Here is a 22,531-nt window from a genome sequence, read left to right on the forward strand (position 1 = left end):
CAGGCAGCAGTTTCTGCTTTCTCTGATCTCTCTTTTCAGCCATCTGAGCGTTTTTGTCTCTGATCACCTCTTCCATCACCCTTCCAAGCTGTCAGCCAGCAGAGGCCATGAGGGTCAGTGACACTCTCCCAGTCGCTGTCCAACATCTTTACGACTCCCTTGCAGCTGTTGTAGTAGCACAGGTGTGGAGTTCCGGAAAGTTCCAGCAAAGTTGCAGGTTGACCATCCACCGGGACTTTGGGTACATGGCTACCATCCATCCAGTGATTGTGCTGGACCCTGTGCAGATGCTGTTAACTTAGCACTGAATGAAAGGCAGATGAGAGTCTATGGAACTTCAGAGTAAGTGACCTTGACCTACCAAGTGATGTGCCTGAGACAGCAGAGGACATCAAGTATTTGTTGTACAAGTTGATGCACAGGCAGTGAGTGCATAGGGTGGTTAAGAAGGCATATGGAGCATTTGCCTTTATCTGTCATGACATAGAGTAGAAGAGCAATATTATGTTGGAGATATACAAAACTTTAGATAGGCCGCAGCTGGAGTACTCTGTGCAGTTCTGAGCACCACACGATGGGAAAGGTGTCATTGTATCGAAGGGAGAGTGTATAGAAGGCTCGCCAGGAGGTTGCCTGGGACGGAGCTTTTTAACAATGAATAGACTTTGGATAAGCTCAGATGGCTTTCTTTAGAGCTGAGAAGGTTGAGGGGGGGGACCTGATTGAGGGGTATAACATTATGAGGGGCATGGACGGGGGTATGAATAGAGAGCAGACGTTCCCCTTTGTCAAAGGATCAATAACAAAGGGGTACACTGCTAAGGTGAAAGGTAGGAAGTTTAGAGGGGATTTGAGGGAAGTATGTTTCACCCAGAGGATGGTGAGGGTCTGGAAGCCTCAAAATATTTTAAAAGTACTTAGATCAGCACACAAAATGTCATAACATTCAAGTCAATGTGCCAAGTGCTGGAAAGTAGGACCAGTGTAGATTTAGTGTAGCTTTGTCAGTACAGACTGTCTGGGCTGAAGGGCTTGTTCTATATTTTATTATTCTGGATTCAGGTTTGATAGACACAGTTTGGTGTTCCCATTGCTCCATACTCTCTTCCTCAGCTTGGATATTACAACTGCAGATTTTACAATGTGTGCACTGATTTCAGCAGCAAGGGACAGATTGCTGGTGACAATGGGAGTGAAGGTGAATGGAGTACTATCACTGACCCCCCAGGGTGTCATTGCTCATACTGATAGACAGTGCTGTGCTATCATCCTGCACCATGACTTCCTGATCAGCACATGGGTAACACTTCCAGCTGAAAATAGACAGACTTGCTCATAAATGTTTGATCTGACCATCGTTATCAGGGAGGTTAATGAAATGCTCCAGGATGTTGCCATCTCTCAACTAGATGCAATGTTCAAGACACTACCTTGGTACAAGATGTTATTCTTGACTGTTATACAGGAGGTCAGGTTCAAGAGGGTAGGTCTGCTCGTGTCCAGGGATATTCTCTGTCTCTTGAACAAATCTAAAAATAAACGATTCCAAGAGAAAACATTAAAATCCTTGAAAAGAGTAACAGACTAGGCTGGCACGGTGGCTCAGTGGTTAGCACCACAGCATCAGGGAACCCAGGTTCAATTCCACTCTCAAGTGACTGTGTGGAGTTTGCACATTCTCCCCCTGTCTGCGTGGGTTTCCCCCCCACAGTCCAAAGATGTGCAGCTGAGGTGGATTGGCCATGGGAAATTACCCATATTGTGCAGGCTAGGTGGATTAGCTGCAGAGAAATGCAGGATTACAGGGTTGGGGTGGGTCCAGGTTGGACACTCTTCAGAGGGTCGGCATGGACTCGCTCGGCAAAATAGCCTGTTTCCACATTTTAGGGGAGGGAAACAGTACCAATGGTTGGTTGATGCCGACCCAGGTTTTAAAAGCTGCTCTTGACGAGTGGAAGGTTTACACATGATCCATTTTAGGTTTCCTGGAAAACGGTGCAGGAATGTACCTAGCTGAGTGCAGTTACGAAATCTCCTCCTGTCCCAGAAAAGGACTCTTCTGCAAAAGCAGTTTCTGTTTCAGTGGCACAACCGCTGACATATTTTAGCTGCAAGATTTGGAACTGAGTATCTAAAAAAAAAGATAAGCTTAATGCAGCAGTTTCTAGAAGGTTTTGGACAAGTTCCAATGGAGGGATATAACAGCTGTGCTCCTCCGTATCACTGTCCCCTCGATGCTGCCTTTTTAAGGACGATGCCTAATCAAACCTGGACCACATTTGTAACTTTGCTATCTCGCAATCCTCCTTGCACTGAAATCAAGTTCAAAACAAAACAAATGTTGTTTATTCCATGTCAAGTGAATGACAAATAAAAGCACACTTGAACTGTGAACACAAGTGTTTGCTTGGTAACTGTTTCAATTCTGGAAGTCTTCCTTCGTCCTGTTGATCTGGTGGAACTGCTGCCTCTTTTTGTTAGCCACTTCTGGACTGAAAACCACCCCAAACTGCGCATTCATCTGTCCAGCCATTGGCGGAGTTGAGGGGTCAAGGCAGCATTGTGTCCAGTTCTGGTTTCCCAGTTACAGGAAGCATATATTAAGCTGGAAAGAATTTGGAAAAGATTTACTAGGATGTTGCCAGGAATAGAGGGATTGAGTTACAAGGATAGGCTGGGACTCTTTTAACTGGAGTGTAGGAGGTTAAGGGTGACCTTATAGAGGTTTATAAAATCATGAGGGGTATGGATAAGGTGAATGGTAAGTGTCTTTTCCCTAGGGTGGGGGATTTCAAGAAACGGGAGCATATTTCTAAGATGAGAGGAGAAAGATGTAAAAAAGACATGAGGGGCAAATGTTTTACACAGACAGAGGTTCATTTGTAGAATGAACTTCCAGAGGAAGTGGTAGATGTAGGTACAGTTACAATGTTTAAAGAACATTCAGATAAGTCCATGAATAGAGTTGATAGAGTGTGGTGCTGGGAGAAGCACAGCAGTTCAGGCAGCATCGGGGGACAAAGGGTGTCAATGTTTTGGGCGTAACCCTTCATGAATAAGAAAAGCTTGGAGGGAATATGAGCCAAGCACGGGCAGACAGGACTAGTTTAGTTTGGAAACCTGGTTGGACTGAAGAGTCTGTTTCCATGCTGTATGAATCTGACACTATAAGCATCTGGCTAACAATTATTTCTGTTTTTTACTGGTTGAAGCTTTTGATGGGCACCTGACTGTAAGGAAGCAAGTGCTCCTGAATGAAAGCAAAGGGCTTTCAGCATTAAGTGTCTGTTTTTCTTCGGACGCTCACATTATTACTGCCACATCAACTACATCTGCTCTGCTGAGGGTGAAAAGCTGATCACTCCTTGTACAGTAGATCATGAAGGCAGATCAGACCATATACCCCATGGCTGCCACTACTGTCCATGAGAAGCTTATTACAGCAGGGAGAAAGTGAGGACTGCAGATGCTGGAGATCAGAGCTGAAAATGTGTTGCTGGAAAAGCGCAGCAGGTCAGGCAGCATCCAAGGAGCAGGACAATCAACGTTTCGGGCATAAGCCCTTCTTCAGGATTCCTGAAGAAGGGCTTATGCCCGAAACGTCGATTGTCCTGTTCCTTGGATGCTGCCTGACCTGTTGCGCTTTTCCAGCAACACAATTTCAAGCTTATTACAGCTCCTTGTTATCTCCACATAGTGCAATCACAGAAGCTGCCAAGTCTGAGCTAATGTGGAGCAATTCAATAACAACAGTACCATGTTTCCCACAGCATGTCATGCTTCAAGTAGCCCTCCGTAAGATGGAGGCTGAGGTCTTTAAGCTATCGGGGTCACATGTTGTTATACAATGATGATATTATAAGAATGTCCCTCCAAGATATTTTGCAAACTGGCTGTGAGACATAACATGGTTTTCGTTTTGAAAATAAACAAGTTTAAATACGCATGTCAAAGTACACACTTTTGGAGGCATCAGCTTGTCTGGGTTGATCGTACTCTTGAGTTTGAAGCGTATGAATTCTAGGACATGACCACATAACACAGATTACACTCAATGTATAGCATAGAAACAGGCCATTCAGCCCAACTGGTCTGCATCAGCACCTACACTCCAGGTGGATTTTCTCTAGCCCTACTGCATCTTATCCTATTAACATTTCTTTCGGTTCTTTCTTCATCATGTACTCAAACTAATTTCTCAGTAAATATATCAATGAATTAAATTATATTTAAAGTCATGTTGCAAATTTAACCTGTACAATTCACATCTTCCTATACACCTATCGAGTGCCTTTCCTTCAGGCTCAAAGTGCTGAGTCTGTCTAGATTTTTTCACATCTTACAGAGGCCCAGGAGGGATCTTATGGTTCTTCTCCAAACAACTTTCTGCTCACAAAAAAAAAACAAACGAGGCTCCAGGCCCTGAGAGACTCTATAATGCTGCATGAAATAACTCTACAGAGACTGGTATCCCATCACCAAGTCCCCCCTTTATTTACATGTGGAGGGTCCTTGACACTGATCCAGTTCCCTCAGAGCCAGCTCTCAGAGTGAGCAGAACCTCAGACACTCCTGTTTCTGTCAGTCAGGGCTCCCAGATTGCCCAGTTAACAGTCTGTTCTATGAGGTCCATCTGGCTGACCTTGTTACAATCGCTACAATGCAGATCTTAGGGACCTGGCTTTTAAGAACATTTCCAAACTTTAGCAACTCTGAATGTATTAGACCTGTCACTATTTGACATGCCAGCACAGTGGGTTGAGTCACTAGATGCAGATTCAGTGGTGCATGCGACTGTGGAAGATCCCATTGCTTTGTTGGAAAAAGGAGTAGGAGTTTTCCTCAATTAATAGACCATTGCCCAGTGATAGGTCATGTGGAGATCTCGTGTACGTCTGTGGGATCCCAGAATATGTAACAGCTGCTACTCACATAAACACTGCACCTAAACCTTTCAAAGAAGCTCAGTGTCTTGAGTAAAAATAAAACATGCCAGAAACAGTCCGCAGCTTTGGCAGCATCTGAGGGGAGAGAAAACCAAGAGGTGCCATTCAAATAAAAGCAAAATATTGCATATAGAGTTCCGAAGCAGTGTCATAACAAAGAAACTCTGTTTCTCTCTTCTCTATAGATGTTGCCGGGAACTGTTGAGTGTGTCCAGCACTTTCTGTTTATGCCCAGGTTGATAATATGGGCCTGAAGGGCCAGTTTCTGTCCTGTATGACTCTCTGACGTGGCTAGAACTGGTAGAATTTGGAGAATTGACAGTTTTTAAAGCAAGCGCACAGATTGGGAAGTGAGTGGAAATGAAAGAAAAGGAGGAAACCGCTAGGGGAGAGGTGGCTGATGGGACGGAAGGCAGGAACAATTAAATGACAATGGCATAAGGCATGATGTTGCAAGGAAAAAAGACAGTGTTAATTAGACAAGGAAAAAGAAAATGGCATCCACTGACCAATACATGTTGAGACATAACAGCAAGGTTTTCTGCTCTCCTAGTGTATTTTGCTTACATTTCGATGTACAAAGTCATCTATATAGCAGTGTTCATGATGTCAGAACATCCAAAGTTTACAGCAAATGGAGTAGTGATGGTTTGGAGACATGGAGTAGTGATGACTGCACTGAAGCATCCCAAAGAACTATGGATGCTCAGTGCGTTGTGTGTATTCAAGAGTGAGGTCAGTAGACATTAGGACACTGAGCGGTCATTAATTACAGCGATTGAATCTGAGGTCAATGACCAGCCAACATTTTAACGAATTGCAAGTCAGGCTTGAGAAAACACATAGCCTACTCATACTTTGGTTTCTTAGTTCTTGTAGAGAATGCAAAACATATAGAGGAAGTAACCAGTGGGTTACTTTTGAACGCTAACTAAATTGACCTACATATAAACATTGAATATTAGCTTATCAATGTTAAATCTGATCTGACTTAGAATTTCAGATGCAGATTGGGCCAGATCAAGCTGATATGACCATGTAGGAAAGTTTAATTTTTACACAATATCGCGGCATGGTTATAACAGTGCTTTGGTAAACCATTCAACTGTACGTGGTGGTGGTGCGTTAACACAGAACCGCAAGATATATTCATGTGTCCATCAGGTAAAAAAGCCATTAACAACAAAAACCTACAACTGCCCAGCAACTTTAATATGATAACTATAACATTGCAAAGTGCTTCACTGGAAGTTACCAAACAAAATGTGATATTGAGCTACAGTGTCTATCTGTACGGTCAAAGAGTTAGGTTTTCAGGAGCACCTTCAATGGAAGAAATAGAGATGTGGAGGGGTCTAGGAAGAGAGTTCAAGACCCTAAGGCCAGACATGAGTGTCACTGCTGGGATACTCAGAAATAAAATCAAACAAGAGACCAGATCTGGAAGAGTGCACAGACCTTGTCGCATTATAAGGCTGGAGGAGGTTGCAGAGATTGGGAGAACGTGGAAAGACTTTAAAAAAACAAGGATGCGACTTTGACCTGCAGGTGTCACTGGCCCAGGAGGCCATGTAGTGCAATAAAGTAAGGGGTGATTCTTGGAACTCATTGCAAGTTAGGGTTAGGGCAGCTGAGTTTTGACACAAAAACAGAAAGTATTGAAGAAACTCAGCAGGTCTGGCAGCATCTATGGAGAGGGAAAAACAGAGATAATGTTCAGAGTCCCACAGGTCATCTTTGGAACTGAACACGGCTGGAAATTATGGTATTTAAGCTTCTGTCAAAGAGTGAGAAGGAGCGTGTGGAAAACATGGTGAGGGTGCCCAGAATAATAGACAAGCTAATGGGAGTAAAATGTCTTTACTGATCTCAAGTTTATGGAGGGGTGTGTTGGAATAGTTGAGTACAGAGATAACAAAGACATGAAGGACAAGGCAGCAGATATGTGGGAACATCACCATCTGCAAGTTCCCCTCCAAGCCAATCACTATCACCTTTCCTCCACTGTCGCTAGGTCGAAATCCTGGAATTTCCCTCCCTAAGGGCATTGTGGGTCAAATGGATTGAATTGGCTTAGGAAGGGAGCTCACCACCACCTTTGCAAGGGCAATTCGGGACGGTTAATAAATGCTGGCCCAGCCAGAAATGGCCACATCCCTTAAGTGAATGAAAGAAATGCAGTCTGTGAGTTGTCAAAGATTGATCAAAATAGGAAAAATCTTGGAGGTTTAACTAACTCATTTTGATTATTTTAAACCCCAATTCCTTCAATCCTTTGTTGCAGATGTCTTCTCAAAGTCATCAAACTTGGTTTCAGCAGCTGCTTGAGTGGCTTTCGGGGTAGTTTATTCCTCAACTATTGGTGCCTGTTGATATGCTCCAAAACTTCTGCATTTTTGTTTGTAGCATTTTTTATTTTACTGTACGTTTGTGAATAATTTAACCGGCTTGGTCCATTTTGTCTGTTGCTTCTTTAAGCTTGAAAGCCTGAAGTCATATCTTTTGCAAATTCCATCATAACATGTTGGGTTTTTATCAGGTCGCTAAGCATAATTGACTTTAAATTACATCTCATTTTTTCTGGTTTATGCAGATTTTGTCACAGCTGATGGTCTTCCTCATCGGCATTGTTAGCTCCATATTCTGTGGACACTTAGGCAAGGTTGAGTTGGATGCGGTTTGCCTGGCTACAGCAGTAAGTATGTTTGAAATTGGCTTTGAATTATTGCATTGTACCCTTGGTAGAACAGAGACTGGTCTTACCAACTTATTGTATTAGTAAGTCACATCACCACCTTTCCAAGGTCAACAAAGATTTTACAAAAAATGCCAGCCTTGCCAACTGTGTGTTTATGAATCACCAGAACCAGAAATAGAACATGACATAGGCAGAGAATAAACTTGAACAGGCAAGTACTCTATTTATCTCAACTCCACAGCCTGTCATAGACTCCAGGTCACCTGACCTGCTCTCTTAAAAGCCAACACACAACCAACCACATACATAATACTAACATTCCGCATCTTGCAGGAATAGAGAGATAGGAACAGAGTTAGCTATTTATCCAGTTTTTGAACCTGTTATGGATAATTTGCAACCCAACTCCATATACCTGCCTATTCCCCCAAAACCCTTTGGATTGAAATCCTTTAGTAATCTCAGATTAACAACTGATCTAGAGTCAATGGCATCTGCAGAAGAACTTTGCATGCAGCCTGATCCTAGACTCCCCAAACAACAGTTTGGGAGAAATACATGTTCCCTTTAATAGCTTATAACCAAACTACCCATTAACCTTCTAAATCCATCCACAATTGTTTTTTTTAAAGAATGTTGGTTATACATATTTCTTGTAAAGACAGAAACAGGAAAATCCCCCATTTAATGCCTTTTCTGTGTTGAGTTGGTTGGGTTTAACAGCTGCTACTAGTCCAGAACTGGGGACTTATAATCATTGTGTCTGGATCTGAAAGGGTTAATGCTGTGAAATGCTATAAACATCACTGCACTATGACGGTGTTGTGTGGACATGTGGGATAGAACATGGAGTGGGATTGAACACCTAGTCCTCCTCAAAGTCTCTGTAATCATGTCCATCACGTCATTGTTACTAAACACTGACAGTTAAAAGCTGTGATTTGATCATCACTCTGTTGGTGACACAATCAGTGCAAAAAGCAAGCCAACAATTTTGGTAGGGAATTGAATGTAACAGCCAATGGCACGACAGGAACTCTGCATTTCAGAAAAAGTTCTTCAGATTTTTAATTTTTAAAAAATTAAACATTAATGTAATTTAATTCCAAGTCATTGTCGTGAAACAGTTTGGAGGTTGGGGTCATTAACTCATACAGCAGGGAAACAGACCCTTCGGCCCAAGTTGTCCATGCTGGCCCCTGGAGCAGGCCCATCCCTCCCCCACACCCCACCCCCCCCCAACTCCACCGGCCCTGTTGCAGCCTCCCCATTACTCTAAGTGCAGTCATCTAGGGTGTTGTATAATGTCTGCATCTCTACATCCTCCCTGAACGCTTTTAAAGCAAAACGAGATAGATTTTTGAAAAGTAAAGGAATTAAAGGCTGTGGTAAGCGGGTGGGTAAATGGAGCCGAGACAACAAAAAGATCAGCCATGATGTTATTGAATGGCAGAACAGGCTCGAGGGGTCACATGGCCTACTCCTGCTCCTAGTTCTTATGTTTTTATCCCTATACTCCAACTCTTTAGATATAAAGGTCAGCTTTCCATTATAGAAACTCATACACAGTCACTAAAGCAGTTCAGTTTGATACAGTAGCATGGGAAGGAAGAAGTTTGACTCTATCCAATAAACCAAAGGCATATCTTCCTTGTACAAGACTATATTTGCTTAGCCAGCCATTCAATTACATTGAACTGCTTCGAGGAACTGGCTGAGCCAGCACAGTCCCAGGATAATTAGGGACGGGCAGTAGTTACATGTTAACCACAAGTCCCCACATCCTGAAAACAAATGAGAAAACGAAAGAAATGCTGTCCACATGTAAGGACCATCATGCCTTACTTTATTTTTGGTAGCACAGTTGGGCCATCGACAATGACATCACTAAAAGTTCTTTTGCTCTTCATTCTGCCTGCACAGGTGATAAATGTATCGGGTATCTCTGTCGGAGCTGGGCTCGCTTCCGCATGTGACACCCTCATCTCCCAGGTATGTGCTGTGAGCCCTGAAACTGACATCCTTGTGCAACTAAGCAGGGAGGCTACATTCTTACAGAAACAGAAGTTGCTGGAAAAGCTCAGCAGGTCTGCCAGCCTCAGGGAAGAGAGATTAGAATTAAAGTTTCAGGTCCGGACGCCTTTCCATGATTACCATCCACACATTCTCCCGGCAAGTTCCCATGCACCTGACCCCCTTCACATCCCTACCTTCCACATTAACTGCTCCCTCACCTGCCTGCGACCTCCTTCTCAACTCCCACCCTAACCCCTCACTTACCTCATACACCAACCCCTCACTCACCTCCCAATCTACCCCCATTCCCTCACCTCCCACCACATCCCCTCAATCACCTCCCATCCCATTCCCTCACTCACCTCCCACCTCATCCCCTCACTCACCTCCTTCCCCATCCCCTCACTCACCTCCCACTCCAACCCCCTTCACTCACCTCCCACCTCATCCCCTCACTCACCTCCCAACCCATCCCCTCACTCACCTCCCACCCTACTCCCACCCTACTCCCTCTCTCACCTCCTTCCCCATCCCCTCACTCACCTCCCACTCCATCCCTAATTCATCATCCACACTACACTCCCACTCACTTCCCATCCTATCTCTCACTCACCTCCCACCCCAATCCCTCACTCACTTCTCACTCCATCCACTCACTCACCTCCCACCCCAACCCCTCACACCCCAACCCCTCACTCCCCTCACTCACCTCCCATTCATCTCCTTCCCCAATCCCTCTCTCACCTCCCACTCCATCCCTAACTCACCATCCACACTACACCCTCACTCACCTCCCACCCCAACCCCTCACTCTCCTCCCTCCACATCCTTTTACTCACCTCCTACCCTAATCCCCTCACTCACCTCCCACCACAACCCCTCACTCATCCCCATCCTATCCCCTCACTCATCTCCTACCCCCTCCATTCACTCACCTACCACCTTATCCCCTCACTCACCTACCTGCCACTGAATGTGATTGGCACTCTTTGTAAGATTCAATCTCGTCTGGTTTCACTGTTAATTTAGGGATAAATTATTAGCTTGGAGAATGGGGAGGACTCCCCTGATTTTCTTCAGTATAGGGCGGTTTAGATATAGTTGACAAGACAGAAGTGATGTCAGATTAGCATCTCACTGGAAAGGTAGCACTCCCTCAGTATTGCCCTGGAGAGTCAACAACAGTCAGTCAGCACTGGTTGGAAAAGGGGAACAGTTATTTGAAGAGAAACAAGTTTATGATGACATTTGTGCCTTAGATCTGATCAAGGTTCCATGTTGAGCTCAGGTACCTCACCCTGGCCTGTAGAAATGCAGGAGGAAGAGATCAAAGATGCAGAATGGTGATAGAAGCTAGGTATCTCAAACAGCAACCAGTGTAATCCAGAGTCTCAGGTTAAATCCCACTGTGGTAGATAATGAAATTTGAATTAAATAAAATCTAGAGTAGCGAGCTGATCTCATGAGGATCATATCGTTACTGTTGAGTGCTGTAAAAACCAGCTGGTTCACTAACTTCCTTTAAAGACTGATTTCCAAACACACAGCAATGTGAGGTCACAGATTCATTCGGCAAACCTGTGTGGTTTACTGCAGACATTTCATCGCCTCGCTAGGTGACATCATCAATGTGTCCTCGATACGGTTTTTGTGGCCTGTCCCACCAGGCAAGTGGGTGTATTCCATCACATTCCTGATTAGTCATTTGTCGATGGTGGATAGACCTTGGGGAGTCAGGCAGTGAGTTACTCGCCGCAGAATCCCCAGCCTGTAACCTGCTCTTGTAGCCTCTGTGACTATGTGGTGAGTCCAGTTGAGTTTCTGGTCAATGGTAACCCCAACGATGTTGATAATGGAGGATTCACTGATGGTAAAACCATTGAATGTCAAGGGGCAGTGATTAGATTGTCTCTTTTGGTGATGGTCATAAGCCTTTATTTGTGTGGTATGACTATTACTTGCCACTTGTCAGCCCAAGCCTGGATATTGTCCAAACCTTGTTATATTTGAACATGGGCTGCTTCAGTATCTGAGAAGTCATGAATGCTGCTGAGCATTGTGCAATCATTGCGAACATCCCCACTCCTGACCTTGTGATGGAGGGAAGGTAATTGATGATGCAGCTGAAGATGGTTGAGCCTAGGACACTATCCTGAGGTACTCCTGGAGCTGAGAAGACTGACCTCCAGCAGCCATAACCATCTTAAAAATGCACCAGGTATGACTCCAATCAGTGGAGAGTTTGCCCCCGGATACCCACTGATTCCAGTTTTGCTAGGAGCACCTTGATGCCACACTCAGTCTAATGTGCCCTTCACATCAATGTCACTCTCACCTCAGCTCTGGAATTCAGCTCTGTTGTCTAGTGTAATGAGGTCAGGAGCTGGCAGAACCCAAACTGGGCATCACTGAGCAGGTTATTGCTGAGCAGCTGTTGCTTGATAGCACTGTTGATGACACCTTCCTTCATTTTACTGATGATCAAAAGTAGGTCGATCGGCAATGATTGGCTTCGTTGGATTTGTTCTGCTTTTGTGCACAGGATATACCTAGGCAATTTTCCACATTGTTGGGTAGATACCAGTGTTGTAATTGTATTGCAAGTGCTAGGCCAGGGGAGCAGCAAGTTCTGGAGTGCTAATCTTCAGTACTGTAGCTACAATGTTGTCAGAGACAATAGCCTTTACAGTATCCAGTGCCTGGAGTACAATTCTGTTGCTGTTGATGGCCCATGGGACCTCATGAATGCCCAGTCGTGAGTTACTGAGTCTGTTCAAAGTCTGTCCCAGTGATAGTGCCACACAACATGATGGAGCATATTCTCAATGTGAAGGTGGCACTTCGTCTCCGCAAGGACTGGGCGATAGTGTCATGGACAGATGCATCTGCAGCGGACAGATTGGTAAGGATGAGGTTGAGTATATTTTTCCCTCTTGTTAGTTCCCTCACCACCTGCCGCAGATCCAGTCTTGCAGCTAGGTCCTTTAGGACCTGACCAGCTTGATCAGTAGTCCTGCTGCCGAGCCACACTTGATGGTGGACACTGAAATCCCCTGCCCAGAGTAGATACTGAGCCCTTGCCACCCTCAGTGCTTCCTCCAAATGTTGTTCAACATGGAGGAGCGCAAATTCATCAGCTGAGGGAGGGCGGTATGTGATAATCAGCAGGACGTTTTCTTGCTCATGATTAGCCTGAAGTCATGAGACATCATGGAGGTCTGGAGTCAATGAGTCAATGTTGAGGGCTCCCAGAGCAACTCCGTCTAACTGTACACTACTGTGCTGCCACCTCTGCTGAGTCTGTCCTGGTGGTGGGACAGGACATACCCAAAGATGGTGATGGTAGTGTCCCAAACACCTTTATATATCTGTCACGTATGATTCCATGCCTATGTTAGGCTGTTCCTTGACAAGTGCATGGGACAGCTCTCCCAATGTTGGCACTAGCCCCCAGATGTTAGTAAGGAGAACTGGTGCTGGGCTATTTCTGCCATTGTCTCTTCTGGTGTCTCTGTTAATGCCAGGTGGTCTGTCCAGTCTCATTGTTTTGTTGAGATTTCATAGTGATTGCAGTTAAGAAGTCAATCCCGTTGCTGTCCATCTGGAGACAGATGTTGGCCGGACCAGTTGAGGACGGCAGATTTCCCTCCCTGAAGGACATTACTGAAAAAGGATTGGTTTTTCCAACAAACAAGCAATCAGGAATGATTTCACAGACTTCAGAAGATTCTTAATTCCAGATTTTTTTTCATTGAACTCAAATTTCACCATCTGCTATGGTGGGATTTGAACCCAGGCCCCCAGAACATTCGTTGACTTTCTGGATTAATAGTTTAATGATAATATCGGCAGATCACTCTCATTCAATGAGACCATGACTGATCTGTGTCCTAATTCAATTTCCCTGCATTTGGCAATATTCCTTAACGCCTTTGCCTAACAAAATGTATCTATCTCAAAATTAAACCTAACAACTGATCTAACATCCACTGCTGTTTGTAGAAGAGAATTCCAAACCTCTACCATCCTTTATGCATAGATTAGCTTCTCTCCTGAATGGATTGTACCTCATTCTCAGACTGTACACTCTAGCTCCGGAATCTCCAACCAGTGGAAATAGCTTATCTTTATCTACCTTGTCTCTTACTGTTAATACCTTGAATACTTTGATCAGATCACCCCCTTAACTTTCTAAATTCTGGAGAAAACAGGCCAAATGTGTATCACTTCTCTTCATAACTTAACCCTGAAGTCCAGATTATCATTCTTGTAAATCAACATTGTGAAAAGCTTTTCCACACAAGGAGTGATTGGGGTCGAGAGTGTGGTGCTGGAAAAGCACAGCAGGTCAGGCAGCATCCAAGGAGCAGGAGAGTCAATGTTTCAAGGATAAGCCTGATTTCTCCTGATGAAGGGCTCATGCCCGAAACGTTGATCCTCCTGCTCCTCAGATGCTACTTAACCTGCTGTGCTTTTCCAGCACCACACTCTCGGCTCTGATCCCCAGCATCTGCAGTCCTCACTGTCTCCAAAGAGTGACTGGAGTCTGGAATGCATGGCCTGAGAGTGTGATGTAGGCAGGATCAATCAAAGCCTTCGAACAGGAAAACCGAAAGAACTGCAGATGCTGTAAATCGGGAACAAAATCAGAAATTGTTGGAAACGTTGAGCAGGTCTGACAGCGTCTGTGAAAAGAAATCAGAGATAGTGTCTTGGGTCCAGTAACCCGTCCTCAGTTCTGAAGAAGAATAATCCTGGACTCGAAACTTTAATCCTCGAGCTTTCTGCAGCTGAAATAATTTTCAATTCAATAAAACCGATTGGTCACTAATTCGGTGAAGCTGCTAGATTGTGTTTGTTTCAGATTTCCAGCACTGGCAGTATTTTATGCTTTGACAGCAGGAGGTGCTGGATAAAATATCATTGGCAGGCAGTGAATTGTGAGGATCAGTAATTTCTCAGGCCTGTACACTGTAAGTGGAAACTTACAGTTCTTAGAATGTCTGGAGGTATGGGCTGTGCTTGTTAAAAAATACTCCTTTTGATTTCCAGACCTATGGCAGTAAGAACCTGAAGCGAATTGGAGTGATTCTCCAAAGAGGGATTCTCATTCTCCTGATCGCCTGCTTCCCCTGCTGGGCTCTCTTCATCAACACTGAGCACATCCTGTTGGCTTTGAAACAGTCTCCAGAAGTGGCCAGGTAAGTATTAATTCCAAAAGATCCAAATGTATCGCTTGGACATTAGCATTACAGAAACATGTACGCCGATGGTGTGAAAAGGAGCAGAAAGGTGCTGGGTCATGGAATGGTTGGACACAAGTTCTCTGCACATCTTTACTCTCCAGTTAAAGGGCTCCAGCACAGGTAGAGTCAAGAGCAAGGTTAGGGTGCCAGCCTGTTTGTGAATGGGGAGATAAAATAGCAGGCACCATTGACAACATTCAAGAGACCCCATCAGCAGAGGTCAGATACACAAATCATTAAATGCACTGAGACAAACTAATAGGGCTGTTGAACAGAAAATTATTCCAGTACTGAATATCTAGAGATCAGGGTGGCATCCTAATCAGATGCATCACAGGTTGGCATGGCAACTGGGCTGACTAAGGCCACAAGAAATTACAGAGAGTTGTGAACACAGTCCAGTCCCTCATGAAAACCAGCCTCCCATCCATTGACTCTGTCTACAATTCCCACTGCCTCAGGGAAGCAGCCAATGTTATCAAAGACCCCTCCCAGCCTGATTATAAAATCTTTCACTCTCTATCAACAGGCAGATGATATAAAAGTTTGAAAACACTTACCAACAGATTCAAGAACAGCTTCTTCCCCGCTGTTATCGGACTTATGAACGCACCTCTCATATGTTAGATCTTTCTCTGCACCTTCTCTGTATCTGTGATACTATAACCTGAATTCTGTTCTATTACCCTGATTTAATAATGTAAGGTATACTTTCTCTGGATAGTATGCAATACAATATTTTTCACTGTATCTTGGTACATGTCACAATAGTAAATCAAATCACTGAAAAGCAGGGAAGTTGTATTAAGAAATATGAACCTTAGTTAGACCATACTTACTGCAATGTGAACACTGCTGGTCTCCTCTAATAGACTAGGAGGTGGAGGTGCCGGTGTTGGACTGGGGTAGACAAAGTCAAAAATCACACGACACGGGGTTATAGTCCAAAAGGTTTATTTGAAATTATAAGCTTTCAGAGCCCCCCGCTCCTTCCTACCTGTTGGACTATAACCCAGTGTTGTCTGATTTTTTACTAATAACTTAGGATATTGAAACATTGGGAATGATTTAAAAACTTCTAAAAGATGATAGCAGAACTGAGAGGTGAACTGGGGAGACAGTGGAGTAATGTAACTGGACAAATCAGGAGCTAATGTTTTAGGAACATGAGGTGGTTTCCCACCTTGGTGAAATTTGAATTCAATAGAATTTGGAGTAGAGAGCTGGTCTATTACATTCACAGTCAATTGTAGACATTCACCAGTTCACACAGGTTCAAATCCCACCATAGCAGATGGTGAATTTTGAATTCAATAAAAATTTGGAATTAAAATCTAATCTAATTAGATTTAATAGAATGATTGAATTAAACCCTAATCCAATAGTGGCCCTTTGTCAATCTTTGTAAAAAACCCATCTGGTTCATTTATACGTAGCATTTTCACACTCTCCCTGTGTCTCTGTGGATTTCCTCCGAGTGTTCCAGTTTCCACCAATAATCCAAAGATGTGCAGGTTAGGTCAATTGGCCATGCTAAATTGCCCATAGCGTTCAGGGATGTGGAGGTTTGGTGCGTTAGTCAGGGGTAAACATAGGATAATAAGGTAGGGGAATGGGACAGGGTGGGTGACTGTTCGAAGGTTTGGTATGGACTTGTTGGGTCGAAGGGCCTGTTTCTACACTGTAGGGATTCCCCTGTTCTTTAGGGGAGTAAATCTTCCCTCAAATGATCCTAGCAAGGTATTCAGTTCAAGGCGCAGTTAAGAATGGGGCAGTGAATGCCAGACCAGCCAGCAATACCCATATCCCAGGACTGACCGAATGAAAGGTCATACCCATTGAGAAAAATGGAACAGGCATGGAATTCTTGAATCCAGAAGACTGATTCCTGAACTGAAAACACAACGTGCTGGAAATATCTGGCAGCATCTGCCGAAAGAGAAGCTGACCTGTGAGATCTTTAAGACAGCTAAAGGGTTTTGCTCTGATTCCATGGTGAGAGTGGCTGGAATTTTACATACCCGCCTCAGGCAGCAGACTGGGAGAAAGTGAGGACTGTAAATGCTGAAGATCAGAGTCAAAGAGTGTGGTGCTGGAAAAGCATCCGAGGAGCAGGAGAGTCGATGTTTCAGGCATAAGGTTCCTGATGAAAAGCTTATGCCCGGAACGTCGATTCTCCTGCTCTTCGGATGCTGCCTGACCTGCTATGCTTTTCCAGCACCACACTCTTGACTCAAGCAGCAGACTGCAAGGTTAAAGGGGTATGAAATTGGGCCAAATGGGAGGGGCGGCTATGCGTCCTGCAGTTAATTTTCCCCTGGTGGGGTAAATATTAGGCAGCCTGCTTAACCTTAGTGCATTTAAAAGATCATTTAAAGACTTCACCCCACCATTGTAGGTTTTTTAACTGCAGACACAGAGGGACTCATAGACTCATGGTCCAACCAGTCCATACCAAGTGTAATCCCAAAATAAACCAGTCCCACCTGCCGGCTCCTGGCCCATATCCCCCCAAACCCTTCCTATTCATGTACTTATCCAAATGTCTTTTAAACATTGCTATTGTACCCACATCCACCACTTCCTCAGGAAGTTCACTCCATATGCGAACTGCCCTCTCTATTAAAAATTTACCTCTTAAGCCTTTTTTAAATCTCTCTTCTCTCACCTTAAAAGTGTGCCTCTTAGTCTTGAAAATCCTAGGGAAAAGACAACTACCATCAACTCCATCCATACCTCTCATTATATATATATATTATCAGGTCACCTCTCAACCTCCTACACTCTGGTGAAAGAAGTCCCAGCCTATCCAGCCTTTCTTTATAACTCAAACCTTCAGTACCCAGTAACATCCTGGTAGATCTCTTTTGAACCTTCTACAGCTTAACAGTATCCTTCCTATAACTAAGCAGCCAGAACTGGACACAGTATTCAAGAAGAGGCCTTACCAATGTCATCTACAACCTCAACATGACGTTGCATCTCCTAAACTCAAAGGACTGACCAACGAAGACAAGTGTGCCAAATGCCTTTTTAACCACCCTGCCCATAGGTGAGGCAAACTTCAAAGAATTATATACTTGCACCCCTAGGTCCTTCTGTTCTACAACACTACCCAAGGGCCTACCATTCATTGCATAAGACCTACCCTTGTTTGTTGTATCAAATGCAATACCTTACATTTATCCAGATTGAACTCTATCTGCCATTTATCAGCCCATGGACCCATTAGATCAATATCCCTTTATAATCTTAGGAAACCTTCTTCACTGTCCACTATGCCACCAACTTTCGTGTCATCTGCAAACTTACTAACCATGCCTTCTGTATTCACATCTAAATCTTTTCTATAAATGACAAGCAAAAGTGGACCCAGCACCGATCCCTGTGGAACACCGCTGGTCACAGGCCTCCAGTTCAAAAAACCAATCCTCCACCATCACCCACTGTTCTCCTGCTGTTAACCCAATTATGTATCCAAGTGGCAAGCTCACCCTGAATCCCATGTGACCTAACTTTACTAATTAGTCTACCATGCGGAACCTTGTCAAAGGCTTTGCTAAAATCAAAATAAACAATGTCTACTGCTCTGCCATCATCAATCTTTTTGGTAACTTCCTCAAAAACTCAATCAAGTTTGTGAGAGATGATTTTCTTCATAGAAAACCATGCTGACTATCTCTAATCAATTTTTGCCTCTTTATATGTCTATAAATCCTATCTTTCATAATCACCTTCCACAATTTACCCACAACCGAAGTCAGACTCATAGGTCTATAGTTCCCTAGTTTCTCCTTACAATCTTTTGTAAACAAAGGTAGGACATTAGCCCCTGTCCAATTATCAGGCACCTCGCTCGTAGCTATGGGTGATACAAATATTTCTGTAAGGGATCATGTAATTTCCTCTCTTAATTCTCACAATGTTCTGGGATACATTAGATCAGGTCCCAGAGATTTGTCCAACTTTATATTCTCTAAGATCTCCTGAACGTCCTCTTCTGCAGTGTGAACTGCTTTTAAAGCATCAATGTTTATTTCTTTGCATTCTCCAGACTCCATTTCTTTCTCCACCGTAAAACCTGAAGCAAAATATTCATTTAGTATCTCCTGGGGTTCAATACAAAGATGGCCTCCTTGATCTTGAAGAGACCTACCCTCTCTCTAGTTATTCTCTTTCTCTCCCTCCTTATTGAGTGCCCTGTGCCACATGACTCTGACCAGGGTTGCCCCCACTGGAAGATCACCACCTACCCTTGATGTCAACCCTACCCCCCCTCACCATCCTTGGCAAGCCCAGCCCCTTGGGCCCGCACTCCAGATCTCCTCAGTATTCTAGGCTCCTGGAATTGCTGCAGTTCCAGTACTGGCCACTGCTTCTAGTGGCAGTGTGTAGGTGCTGAAGAGCTGCCTAATTGGCTATCAGTTCTTGGTAGTGGGACATCTTGCCACCGAGTGGGCAGACATTTCTGACCAATCAACTGCCAGAGGAGAATTCAATCATGGCTTCATCAGTAAGCTGCTGTCCTTACCTGAAAATGTGTTGCTGGAAAAGTGCAGCAGGTCAGGCAGCATCCAAGGAGCAGGAGAATCGATGTTTCGGGCATGAGCCCTTCTTCAGGAATTCCTGCTCCTTGGATGCTGCCTGACCTGCTGCGCTTTTCCAGCAACACATTTTCAGCTCTGATCTCCAGCATCTGCAGTCCTCACTTTCTCCTGCTGTCCTTACCTGGTCTGGTTTACATGTGACTCCAGACCAAAGCAAAGTAGTCGACTCTTAACTGCCCTCAGGGATGGTTGGGTAATAAATGCTGGCCTAGCCAGTGACGCCCACAACCCATGAATGAATTAAGAAAGAAAGAGTTTGTAGTAGGTCCAAATAAATTGGATCTAGGGGGAGGAGAGCCTCCTTCGCTACAGGGGAACTTGGTGGGGAGCTGTCATTATTTCCACATACGCTGTCAGTAATAGACACACTTAAACAGGCTTAATGCAAACCTCTTCAGGGTGAAGTGCAGGTCAGTCCTTTCCTTTTGCTGGGGGATGTTTTCCTACTAGACAACACCCCCGCCATGCCACCAGGGTTATGAACTGAAAGTACTCCATTACACAACTGAGTCTGACTGACAGGAGCTCCTGTGATTTGAACCCATTGATCCTGTCGGACGTTGCATACCAGTTCCTAAAATGTGCTGAGCCAGATGCCTGCTTTGGCGTTTCTTTATCCCTGACTTAGAACAAAATGTGAAGAATTAACCATATCTGTTTACTTGCAAATAAGAATTTTAAACCATACTGTGAAGAAATTGTACCTTGTTCCATGTATTTCGAATTGTCTCATAAACATATTAGTAAGTTTATGTATTCCGCAGGAGTTTCTATTGGGACTGGTTGTTCATGATTAAGGTTAAATCTCTCAGTATTCAGTTCTATCAGCACGTACACTGTGCCTGTTGTGAATTTAGAGACACCTTCCCAGTCATTTACCAACTTTGATTTCTTTTCCTTGCAGGTTAACCCAGCTGTATGTATGGATATTCATCCCTGGCCTCCCTGTAAGTACAATTAACATAGGAATGTGAGTGTTGCAGATGAAAAGTTTAAAAATTAAATAATATAGTTGCTGTGACCAACGGGCAAGTCAATACGCGGTGTGGCACCGTGTCATACAGTCTGCATTGTTCCCAGCTCTGATGCTCAGTCTGAACTGGTTCACAGTGACAAGACTATGGTTGGACATGCCACTCCGAAGACAGTATTTTGCTCCAATTGCCAATGTCCTGCTGTGACTCAATGACACCAGTTGTTGGCTCCAGCTCCAAAGCAGAGGTCAAATCCAGCTTGACGACTCCTGGTGCAGTGCAGACCGAGTGTTGCACTGCCTTCTCACAGGTGTGGAATGAAGACTGTGCTCTGACCTCTCAGACATTTTGTGAAGAACTGAGGAGTTCCCTCAGGTGCCCTCCTAATATTTATAACCTAGAAACACAGATCCCATTTCTGCTTGTGGGAGCTGTGTGCAAACACAAACACAATAGTGATTGCAACTACAAACTCCTTAACTGAGCACTTAGGGACTGCCCGAGAGCATGGCAGGCACTGTACAAGTCCCTCTTTACTAGATTTGATTTGAGTTATTGTTGTCACATGTAACAAGATACAGTGACAAGTATTGTTCTGCTTGCTAACCAGACAAATCATCCCTTACATAAGTACATCAGGGTAATAGAACAGAATGCAGATTATAGTGGTACAGCCACAGAGAAGGTTCAGAGAAAGATCAGCTCTAATAAACATAAGTTTTTCATAAGTCTGATAACAGCAGGGAAGGAACTGTTCTTGAATCTGTTGGTACGTGTTTTCAAACTTTTGTATCTTCTGCACGATGGAAAAGAGGGAAAGCGAGCATAACTGAGATGGGAGGAGTCTTTGATTAGTTTAGTATGCTATTTAACTGTGGAGGCCATCACACATTTGACTTCTCTCAATGTCCATGGAGGCTCAGTGGATGATAAATTGTCTGGGACCCTCAGCTCACATTTTCTCAGTTTTTGTAGGTAAACAGCGGTGCATCCAAATGGTAAATTCCACAACTTCCGTGTTATATTAGGGACTGCAGGCAGGATTCTTTCAGCCTATATTTCTGTCCCCGAGGGGAGGGGGGGATTGGCTGGAGTGAGGAATGGCGTGCACTCACACACTAAAACATTAGAGGGAGCCTATGACCTGAAAAAAATAACCTCACTTTGTAGTCTTAAAGTAAAACACCATGATTGAGCAACGGAAAGGACAAATAGCACAGTGGGTCTGATGAATGGGAGTGAAACAGATCTATCTTCGAAGAAGGGAGTGAATAAAATATTAGTTCCATCTAGATAGTGTAACGAAGCTGCCACTTTAGCAAGGTTAGTTTGTTCTTGGGTCTTTCTTAAGAGAGATCATAAAGGCAGAGGTACCAAAATGTCTGGACAGAGACTAGTTAACAATGGCAAGGGAGTGGCCAGTTCTCCCAGTTCAGGATTTTTCTAGTTTCTTTTAGTTGTAATAATGAGAACCTGCTGCAGTCCAGAGAAAAGTTCCAAGCTTCAGCAGATGATTCTTGATTGGCTTCTCTCTCTGAAATCTCTCCTGCCTGTAAGAGCCTGTATTTGAATTTACCTTTTGCCAAAGGGATGTGCTTATGGGATGTTACGGGATTTGGAACAGCTCTTTAGTTGAGTTACAGTATCGAGTCGTTGAATTTTCGGATGGTTCAGTTATTCTAAATTCTGTTTTCTTTTGTTTGTGTTTCAACCATTATGTGTAAATAAATTCTGTTTTGCTTAAAGCCAAGTGGTTTGACCGGCTGCATCACACCTGGAATCACCCACTTCATATCTGCCTTTAAAATAAGGAAAAGTTAGGGTTTGGGCTACCTTCTTAGGATATTTTGAGGAGGGATCTGGCCTCGTCCATAACAATGGCAATGATTGCAGCATGTGTCATCTTAATGGTTTCTCCTTGTGTTTCCATAGGCAACTTTTCTTTATCAATTAGAGATTCGATACCTTCAGAATCAGGTACGGTTGCTACATTTCGATTTGGCATGCTTAACAATTTAATAACTGTTCCTGCAAACTGTTATTT

General features: G+C 43.9%; 1 protein-coding gene across 2 annotated transcripts in view; it reads left to right on the forward strand.

Annotated features, from left to right (window-relative positions):
- The window catches only part of LOC140491566 (multidrug and toxin extrusion protein 1-like), a 73,634-nt gene that overhangs the window by 4,398 nt on the left and 46,705 nt on the right, over nucleotides 1-22,531 (forward strand). For both annotated transcript variants that reach the window (XM_072589953.1, XM_072589954.1), the window contains 5 exons: nucleotides 7,540-7,641; nucleotides 9,568-9,636; nucleotides 14,713-14,861; nucleotides 20,418-20,460; nucleotides 22,420-22,464. In XM_072589953.1, the coding sequence (XP_072446054.1) occupies nucleotides 7,540-7,641; nucleotides 9,568-9,636; nucleotides 14,713-14,861; nucleotides 20,418-20,460; nucleotides 22,420-22,464 (408 nt within the window). The remainder of the gene's footprint in view (nucleotides 1-7,539; nucleotides 7,642-9,567; nucleotides 9,637-14,712; nucleotides 14,862-20,417; nucleotides 20,461-22,419; nucleotides 22,465-22,531) is intronic.

This window comes from Chiloscyllium punctatum, chromosome 19, assembly GCF_047496795.1.
Source record: "Chiloscyllium punctatum isolate Juve2018m chromosome 19, sChiPun1.3, whole genome shotgun sequence".
In the NCBI taxonomy this organism is placed as follows: domain Eukaryota; kingdom Metazoa; phylum Chordata; class Chondrichthyes; order Orectolobiformes; family Hemiscylliidae; genus Chiloscyllium; species Chiloscyllium punctatum.